The following is a 10,731-nucleotide window of genomic DNA, read 5'->3' as shown; positions in this document are numbered from 1 at the left end:
CTGAAAGCACCCAGCTATACTAATGCATAAAGAATATAAAGAGATGCTTGTAAATGGCTCTCTACTGACATCAATGCTTGAAAACAAAATTGAATACGTCCTGAATCGAAGAGTTAACGATTACGTCATCAGCGTATTGTGTCTCAAAGGATTAGAACAAATGTAACACAGCAAGCATAAAATATGCCATGTTTTGTTAAGCTAATATATAAACGGGTTTATGTCGTCTTTTTATTGTTCTGTGACAATATTAAATAATTCCATTATTGCATATAGTTTCTACCATTTTGTTCTTTCTATTTAAAAAGCGTTTCACACTGCTTTCACGCAAATCAAGAATTAAAAACTGCAAACTAAATCTAAGGACATATATGATACTTTAAGGAGACCTCGAAACCTCATAAGTGCATTTTTGGTAATGCTATAAACTCTAACGTGCCCAAAACTCATAACTAAAGGAAACACATTATCGTGTTGGTCAACTCTGGCTGTGGACAGGCTTTTCTCCACGCGTCGTTGGGGGCCTTCCACGTAAAACCTTTTCTTCTCTTGCTACGTATGTTGCTTGAGCCCACTGGCCACCTCTGTCCAGACAGGGGCCAGACTACTTATTGTTTACAAGATGTCTCAAGTTCAACTGCAAAGTCCGTAACAAAAGCCTGTCCGACAGGCAGACGAGGCTAAAGCAGAGGGTAATAGCCTACATGGAGGGGGTTTGGGGTGAGACTGATGCCTTACATGGGGGAAGGGAGATGGACGTGAACTTGAGAGAGCTGCTCGGCATTCCTGACACTACACGAGTGCCAACAAATGAAACGAGCTGTAGTGCCCGTAAGTGGCCGACTCCCTGATATCAATCTATCTGAGGTGTTTTATAGTAAGCCACGTTCATGCGATATCTATGCTGGGTCACGGGTGTTTTATATCCGTTTTGAACAGTACATGTCTAAGTAACCAGTAATGTGAATAAAATTCTTTTTACTTTACTATAAAGAACACCACAACCGGCGTTCAATGTCATGCTCAACATTAGATAATTTTGTGGCCGTAATTTATTTATTTATTTATTTATTTATTTAGAAATCAGTCTTGATGCGCAAAAAAGCTTTAAAAATCCCCAATCGACGATTTGTTTAGGTATTTGCACTAGCATAAAAATGTGTAATTATTTTTTTGGTCAGCCACAAATAGCCCAACTCATAGCAACCAGGTTAAACAAAAATCAATAAATGAAAATATCACATATGATTTAGTATGAACTCATTGTCTTTTAAAATGCCCGTGCTTGTCATAGCTAACCGAAATTATGTTAAGGTGTATACTTGTGTGTTTCTACATCATGATATCTCACTGCACTGATATATTTCAAAAAATAAAACCATTTAATTAGTTTGAGCAACTACAATTAAAATGTAAAGTACTTGACTTTGAACGGTACATTAGACAAAAGTATTGTACTGCTCTAGCGTACAACTATAGGCCTAATTTGCCATCAAACACGAACACATTCAAAGGACGACAATGTCGGGGGGGCAATAATGGTCCTAATCCTAAACATTTTTAAAAGCTATTAGGAGTTAATCGATTTCCTGTGTTAATTCAAATTATGTTGGGTAGAGACAAAGCAAACAGCTGAGAGATTACTATAAGAAAGGAAAACCTGATATTCCCTTTATGTTTTCAGATTTACCTTGTGGCATAAGGTGGTTTCAGTATTGGACAGTGAACACTCGTCTTTTCCCCCAGTAGGTTAGTTACACCGTAGAATGCTATAAATTTACACTATTTTATAACAAAACAGTGTTAGGTTATTTTAAAGGATTGTACTGTCAATGATTAGGCAATTAGAGCTATACATTGTTTACAGTAAAATACCAGAAACGCAATACATAGTGGGATACCGAGCATTTTTGGCAGGGATGAGAACTGAAAAAAATTCCCCTTGTGGACATTAGCAAACAAGTGCATCATTTCTGTACCTTTTATCTTAGCGATGACTTTAGTTGAAATACAAACTCTGAGTTTAACTTGATAGTAATATGGATGCTACTAAAACCTTTGTTTAGTTAAGTACCAAAATTATCTTTTAATGCGAGTCAGTGGAGGTGGTGGAATCAGTGCAAGGCAGCTGAATTATTTGTGGTGACCCAGTGGTTACGGTATTGAGTCACAGATCAGAAGGTCGTGTATTCAATCCCAGCACCGCCAAGCTATCACGGTTGTCTTAAGATCTTCTCAACCTTCTGTTATCCTGCCTCAGTTGTCAGCCGCTCTGTATATACCTTTTTAAAGGATCAGCCAAATGAGCGAATGAATTATATGTTAATTTATATATTAGTTATTTACTGTAAATTTAAAGTAGCCTACCTCATTGGCAACTCCAGAAAATTGCTGTAACGTTTACAGTGAATGCAGTGTAGTCAGGTTTCTTGTTTGCTAACCCCTTAAAGTGCTGATTTCCTAATGTATTATTAGGTATAGATGTTTGTATGAACCTAGTTTAGGATCTAATGTTGGTATCAGATGTTACAGCCTCGTTTATCACCACCAAGTTATAGCCATATCGAGCAAAGTCCATACTAATTTTAGCAAAATTAAAATTAAAATAAAAGCTCGCTGAAGGGCTACTTCTCAGGGATTCATTTCGAAGACTACTGATGGGTTTGAAAGGACAAACGTATGCCATCAAACGCTTCTTCGAGTCAGGGCCTAGTTGTCCTGTTCAGGACAGGGATAGTCTATAGTAAATTGCTCAATTTAATTCAAAATGGAGATTACGTATCTGTGAAAAGAGGGGAAGGTCTGCAACAGCACCTCGCCTACGTATAACGTTGTCCTTGAATGTTTATCCCGGTGGTCAGGTCATTCTCAAGTCCAAAGGTATGAGTCACACACTGAGGTAAAATCATGAGGAATTTCACATTACCATCTAGAAGTCCCTCTTTAGTGAGGAAACACCATGGCTAAATTATAGCCAAGACTCTTTTTTTTTATTTTGTTGTGTTTAGGTACGGGCTAAAAATTATTAATATACTGTTGCAATATGATGTTTAAGCTCTCATCTGTTGACGTATTTAATTGTATTGTAAAGTGCTGTATTTTAAAATTGCATTTTAATAGTAAATTTGATAAAAACCCAGACCAAATTAAAATGGCACAAGTTTTAAGTGTGCATTATAGCTAATTAATGTAAAGCAAAATATTGTTAATATTATTGACAATTTAATTCAGTACATTCTAAAGAATTACGTTCGTAACGCTAAGTTCTTCATCATATCGGTCAGAAGAATGTTGCTGTCAGCGTTTCAAACCTTTGCAGTATATATTCACGAGTAACCTGACTCGTTCCTTATTCACCTTGTTATTGGTAGCTGGCTGCAGTTCTTTCCTTAAAAAGATAGAGGCCGCCAGTTTCTATACAAAAAATGCACACATTTATAGATTGAGTGTGACACGATTTAATAAGAAACGAAATATTTCATGGACACTATACATAATATGTTCTTTTAAATCGAACCGAATTCCCTTTTTTTCAGTGTAGCTCTTCCAAACAAACATAATTTCTGTAGTAAACTGTTGATTACACCTGCGTTTATTGTCTTGTATTTATAAATACTGTCTATCTGCGTCTATTTTTGCTGTTTAAGTCATTGATTCATCTATTATTTATAATTTACCTCAGTATTGTGAATCGATTGTTTGATTATTGACTCGTGCGGCTTTTCTCCAGACTTGCACTGGGCGGAGACAACAACAACAACACAACTCGTTCTTTAAATATCTGATAACGAAGGCTTTCTGAGAAACTCGCAAAGCAGCCTCGTCCTTTTGGTTTAGGTTTTAACCTAAAAAATCAAATATATGGGGTTGGGTGAGATTATAGCTCTTTACCCAGATTCTGTGATATTCAAGTATTAGGAAGGACAGAAACCACTGTTAAATCTTCGTCAGCGTTAACTAAGTGGATGGAAGATTCCGAGCATTTTATATCGCAATCTGTTGTCTGATTGTGTGTAAAAGCAGGTCTATTAGTATCTTTGTGTGGTAAGTTATTAGGAACACTTTATAAGGTCCACAAATAAACAATATTATCATATTTAACTAAAGCTTACATAATTATGAAGTAATACACCCACTGATCCGTAGTGCGTCAGGAGATAATGACTTGTATACATTAACAGCCAAATGAGTCAGATAAGAATATTCATTTATAAAGGTAATAGAAAAGCATGAACATCTTGTTGACACATTCCGTTAATTAATGTCATGATTTGCGCATTAAAAAACATGATTTACATTGGAAAAAAAAAGGTTAACTCAAATTATAGTCTACAACGTCAGTCTGAGACACTGAGTATTTATTTGTTTAACTAAATCCTAATAAATGATATATTCTCAATAAAGGGGCAGCACGGTGGTGTAGTGGTTAGCGCTGTCACCTCACAGCAAGAAGGTCCGGGTTCGAGCCCCGTGGCCGGCGAGGGCTCGAACTTAGAGTTTGCATGTTCTCCCCGTGTGGGTTTCCTCCGAGTGCTCCGGTTTCCCCCACAGTCCAAAGACATGCAGGTTAGGTTAACTGATGACTCTCTAAATTGATCGTGAGTGTGAATGGTTGTCTATGTGTCAGCCCTGTGATGACCTGGCGACTTATCCAGGGTGTACCCCGCCTTTCACCCGTCGTACCCCGCCTTTCGCCTGCCTGGGATAGGCTCCAGCTTGCCTGCGACCCTGTAGAACAGGATAAAGCGGCTACAGATAATGAGATGAGATTCTCAATAAACCGAAATATACGTATTGCTGATATTTTTACCTGTGATTTGAAGCACGCAGCTTATATTGGAATTTTCTAAAATCACGTCTCTACACAACTCTAAGTTAAGCCTACGACTTTTGTTAACATATGACAGTTTGAATGGACCAGCCTTCTGTTAAATCATAAGCCTGACCCATAACTATAATAACACACCGATAAAGTGATTTGATTTGTATAAAGTCTTCTCAAAGCAACTGGTTAGACGTGTTGGCTTCGCATTGAGAATTGTTCCAAAGACAAAATAAAGTTTTGGATACAAAAAGCCAGTGTAAATGATATTTAGTACTACCTACGTCATAGTATTAATTAACGGAATGAGTTAATAAAATGTTCATACTTAACTATTACCATTATAAATGGCTGCTCACACAACTCATTTCGCTGTTTATTTTCTGATAATTATGTTATTAATTATTTAATTATTTCCCGATGCGGGACGATAAGTGCATGTATTAATTCATCATTATGAAAGTATTAATCAAGTACTAGTTATTAGTTAGTATTAGTTAGTAATGCTCATTTGTGGACATTATAGTATAGTGCCACCATAATAATATTATTGTTGTTGTTGTTGAGCTTGTTTCATAAAATCACTGTTCCTTCAAGCATTTTCTTTTATTTAACCCTCATAGTCTGTACAATCTGTTACTAATTTGAACGTAAGTGATATTTCATACCGCCTAGAATTTATTAAAATTTCTGGTTACTACTTAGGCTTCGTGTTGCTCTTTTTGAGAAACATTGCATTCAAATCTTGAGATGATTGACAAGTGTTAACAATAGGCTATGCTGTTAAATTTGTCTACATTTGTTAACCCTGCCTTTCTAATGTCTTTACGAATACGTTACATTCAAAGTCTTTACAAACAAGTCACATCAGATGATTACACTGACCATTATATAATCCTGTAAGTCTGCTCACTGACAGGCTTCCCAAGGGTCAAACTGCATACCAGTCAAAAGTTTGGACACCCCTACTCATTCATAGATGTTTCTGTATTTTGACTATTTTCTACTGTGTAGAACAATATTGAAGACAGTAAAACAATGGGAAAAAACATATGTATGTATATGTGTGTGTGTATATATATATATATATATATATATATATATATATATATATATATATATATATATATATATATATATATATATATATATATATATGAATTATGTGGTAAACAATAAGTGTCATATTTTAGATTATTCAAAGTTTCCAGACTTTACCTTGATGAAGCTTTGCACACTATTGACATTATTTTTAACCAGCTTCATGAGGTAGTTACCTTGAATGCTTTTCAATTAACAGGTGTGCCTCGTCAAAAGTTAAGTAGTGGAGTTTTTTTTTCTTTTTTGCGTTCTTAATGTGTTTATGATCAAACAGTAAATAGTAAATAATAAAAACACAGTAAATAGCCCTATTCGACAGCTAAAACATAGTGTGTCAAGAAGCACTCAATTAAGTAAAGAGAAACGACATCCATCGTTACTTTAAGACATGAAGTGTCTTTTAATTAATAAAAATAAATAAAAGCAATTGAATTAGGAGGTGTGTCCAAACTTTTGACTGGTACTGTTGTGACAGTTGATGAGAATAAATTGTTAGAATCTTTTGTAGCAAATTCTGTGTAGAACCTGTGCACAGTTGATACAGATCAAATAAAAGCACATGCAATAAGTGAAAGAGGGTGACCCAGCAGTAACACACTACTTATCCAATGGAGTGCAAAAGCAGTACGCCACTACTCTGTTAATCGTCCAGTTAAACAGCTTAGACATGAACAGTGATGCAAATGACATCTACAGAAGAGCATAAAACAGATGATCGTGCATAAATATTTTTACCTGAACGCGATAACTGTTAAATTATATGGAGTTATCTACAAGGTGGCTACTGTCTACAAACAAGCATTCATGTGTGCGCTTAAAATGCTGTGATCTACTACAGCCACGAACAAAATTAGGAGCATTTTATTTCGTGAATGACAAATTAATTAAAATTGCTTTCCTACAAGAGCAGACTTGTGGCAAAAATAAAAATCGGTCGATTTTGAGGTAACTTGTGTGATTTATATTAATGCTATATTGGTGCTTTAGTGAAGGGAAACTCCACACTTATCTTAAACACGTGATTTCCAAGGTCAAGGTTAAGAGCTGATTTAGTGTCTCTGTCTACAAGTCACTCTCTTTCCTTCCCCCTTCTGCCACCATCAAAACATATCGTGCCCCACCCCCAGCAGGACAAGGAAAAACTCAGTTCTTGGTTTCTGTGTATCAGTTCTTATCTTTTTTATTATTATTATTATTATTTATTATTATTATTTATTTATTTACACATTGCAAAGCATGATACCTTTACACAAGTTCTTACTTTAAAAAATGTTTGGTCCAAATAAATTGTAAATATGTTGTATCATATTTACAATATGGTGTATAATAAAGAAAAGAAAGTCCCGTGTCTAGGATTGTCAAAAAAAAAAGATGGAAAAAAACAGAAGTGCTCATAAACTCGTTGCAAGTTGACAACTTGACAGGAACATGAATGTAAATGGGACGTTTACGGGACAACACTTTGCGTATCCACTAGCACAATTTACAAATGAGTTACTTGTGAAAATTAGCAAAGTCAGTAAATTACTTTCAAAGATTAACTTGAGGTTTTTTTAACTGCAATATACGTATACACATACATTTAATATATGTCATATAAGTGTGTTATAAAGAATATTAATTGGTATAGAGTTTAATAAGCTATAGTTCTACTGCAGTAACAACATCGACATGCCTAACATTCTAACATTTAGCTTGTATGTAAAATCCCACAGCTGTATATTTTAGCAGGCATTTTTACAGAGATAGTCTTTTTTATTCTTTATGTTGTCCTATTCTAGTTCATCCTTTTATTAGTTCGCGATGCAAATACGCAGGCAAGAGAGCACAAATAATCCCAGAAAAAGTCAAGACGACTTTTTCCTTCAATCTGAGTCACAGATTAAAAAAAAAAGTATTGTTGCTCAAATCCCCATTATGGAGCGCTGTTCTTAACTTTGGCAACAAATTTCTTTTCCTTCACCCTCCTGTTCTGAAACCAGATTGTGATCTGCCTCTCGGACAAGTTGGTTACCGCAGAAATCTTTCTCCTCTTGTCTTTTGTGATGAATTTGTTGGCTGCATACTCTTTCTCCAGTTCCTTTAGTTGCACTTTGGTGTACGGTATCCTTTTCTTTCTACCTCGGCGAAAAGAGCCCCCGTCATGTTGGTGGGCAACAACATCTGGAACGAATAACAAACAGGGTTATTACTGATGGGCTTGCTAGTTGTCTCTTCGTGCTATAACCCATGGCCAATCTCAACAATCTATAATCATGTTTTCCCACATTCATGCTTCGAAGCTGTTTGGTTTCTAGATTTTTGCGCAATTGGAATATTATTTTAAGAGGGAAAAACAAGCCTTCTGTTGGAGCTTAAAAAATGACTACAATTTTTTTTTGCGATATTTTTAAACAAACTACTACAAATTGCAATGTGTAATTTATGCTGAAATTTAATTGCGTGCTACACACAATGAGATATGCATACCTGCTAAGGCAGATTTCCACAGATGGCCGGCTTGGCTCTGGTCCTTGGAACAGTACATTTGACCTCCCCATCCATTAGCCAGAGCCCACGGTTGGTAACTGTCCATAGGGAGGAGACTATCGTGCCTTGGCTCGCTGGTCCCTAGTGTCTGTACCACGGACACGTCCAAATAGCTGGCCATAGACTGATAAGGACCGTGGTAGCCGTGGTAAAAGGCGAACTCTTTAGCCCTGGTGGGATATTCTTCAGATGTGACCGGGGTGTCCATGTATTTCTCTGCAGAGTAGCCAAGTGCACTCGGTTGTGTGCAAGTCTTGAGCGAACCCCGCCCCATCCTGCAGGGGTAATAGCTGTTGCCAAAGTAGCCATAAGGTATAGGCCCGGTGGACGAAGCTTGGGGTACCGTTGCGCACGGAGTGCATTGCTTACTTGTTTCTCCTGAACTCGAGGTACTCACGTCCACGGTCGAATAGCTGGAGCCATGCACAAGGCTGGAAGGGTGACCGCTCAGAGCTGAGTGAGCTATCAGATTCCTGCACTGGTTGGCCGCGAAATTGCTGCTACCAACCAGACCTTCCATGTTCTTGTTAAGCTCATCCAAGTTGTTTTCATACACAAACATTACAGTATCCGCCCAACGAGGATTCAGGACCAGGGAGGTGGTCATAGCACGCGGACCATTCGGACGGAGAATTATCGCGCAAAGACCTTATTCCAGAGCAGGACACACAGTTACATCGCCGAAGCTGCATTGACGCAATGGAGTAAAGTCAGGATTGGCGCGCATTCATTGGATGATAGACATGTCACGTGACATGACAGGCTGACATTGACGAATAAACAACAGATTTCTTTTGTCGCCTTGCTGTCCTTAAGAACAGGAGAATATATCCCGCATTCAGTGCGAGCCCAAGGATGGATATCTAGTGATATGTAAGGGGAAAATAGTTGTTTTTATTTGTGTATATATTTTAAGTCAGATAGCTGTCACATTTGCAGACATTTTGAAAACAGAATAGCCTACATTATTATTTTTTTTTTTTTGCATTTCGCGTAATTATTTTTATAAACATGGTAAATATTTTCCCTCTTCATAGGACAAATATCTGCCTTTTGTATCGCACCTTTGTCTCCCAAAAGCCTGTAAGGCTTAAAATGTGATATTCTCTGTTAAGTACAGACAAAATGATCTTGTAAAAAAATAATTCTAATAAACGACACTGTTGAATTTACATCTACAGTGCTGAAATAACATTTTTAGGATTATGGTTTATCTGGACTGTTTATCAGCCTCAGTGCTCCTAATAATAGGAGAAAATATGATCATAGTATTTTCATAATATATGATCACGTTTTATGTGGTTCGTACCAAATAACATTCCAAATTATTATACATCAGCATTCCTTGCATTTTTTTTCGGTATGGCTGTATATTATAATGATATTAAAAACCTCACAATGATGATATCCACCAGAGAATTGGTTTCCAATTTGGATCTGTCGTTTTAAGGAGTTTTTTATTGCCACTGTTGCTTCTCGCTTGCTCTATGGGGATCTAGATCTAAATCTGTAAAGTTGATTTCCAGTAGCCTATCTATTGTTAAAATTGCTACACAAATAACACTGCGCTAGTAAATTGTTATTAATTTTAGATTGACTGTGTTGTGTCAAAGATTTCGTCAGAGTAATTTTTTTCAAACTGTTCATTAAATTAAAGTGAGAGACCAGTACTTTGAATATTTTAAAAGGGATGGATGAGCAGGACCCTTTCACTCTTCCTTCATTTTTCGTCCCTCCAGGTGCTACCCCCACCCCTCCATCACACACACACACACACACACACACACACACACACACACACAAGTATGCACGCACGCACACGCGCGAGCGCGCACACACACGCTCGACTTTTACAGATCAGGCGGGGCCTTCAAGGTCAAGGCCAAGTTTAAAGTGACGAGACTGGCCCTCCCTGAAGGGCTTATTCAGAAGGCAACGATAGACGCAATCCCTCCTTAAACAAACTTCTCAAGTTCAAGGCCTTTGCTTTGTGTCTGTCACCAGAAATATACACTGAAGCCAGCAATACAGCCGAAAGGCAAAACAACTGATCTTACAGCTTGGGATGACATACGATGAATAAAATACGCAATGTTTTAATCCATACCTGCTATTTCTTTACAGAAGAAAGAATCTCCTTAGTTTCGGTTCACACTTGAAGTACAATCCTCCGCTCCTTCAGCTGTAACTGACACGTCTGACTCTCGCAATTCAGCTACGCCTTAATGCTCTTATTGCGAACTTCCTGCTTTTCTTTTTTTTTTAATATAGGCCTAACA

General features: G+C 37.1%; 1 protein-coding gene across 1 annotated transcript; it reads right to left on the bottom strand.

Annotated features, from left to right (window-relative positions):
* Positions 1–7,838: 7,838 nt before the first annotated feature.
* On the bottom strand, positions 7,839–9,059 carry hoxb13a (homeobox B13a). Its single transcript, XM_060902629.1, has 2 exons — positions 8,393–9,059; positions 7,839–8,086 (listed from the first exon to the last, which is right to left on the bottom strand). Exons 1-2 carry the CDS (start codon positions 9,057–9,059, stop codon positions 7,839–7,841), a joined length of 915 nt encoding a protein of 304 aa, XP_060758612.1.
* Positions 9,060–10,731: the final 1,672 nt, after the last annotated feature.

The sequence above is a fragment of the Neoarius graeffei genome, chromosome 20 (assembly GCF_027579695.1).
Source record: "Neoarius graeffei isolate fNeoGra1 chromosome 20, fNeoGra1.pri, whole genome shotgun sequence".
NCBI classification, from domain to species: Eukaryota; Metazoa; Chordata; class Actinopteri; order Siluriformes; family Ariidae; genus Neoarius; species Neoarius graeffei.
The sequence above is the reverse complement of the archived record's forward strand: the minus strand, read 5'-3'. Positions and strand labels throughout refer to the sequence as shown.

Excerpts from the sequence above, each read along its gene's own strand:
- hoxb13a (XM_060902629.1), bottom strand. The coding sequence starts at position 9,059 with ATGACCACCTCCCTGGTCCTGAATCCTCGTTGGGCGGATACTGTAATG. Across the intron at positions 8,087-8,392 it reads GTGGAAATCTGCCTTAGCAG|ATGTTGTTGCCCACCAACAT; the intron begins GTATGCATATCT and ends TATTCGTTCCAG.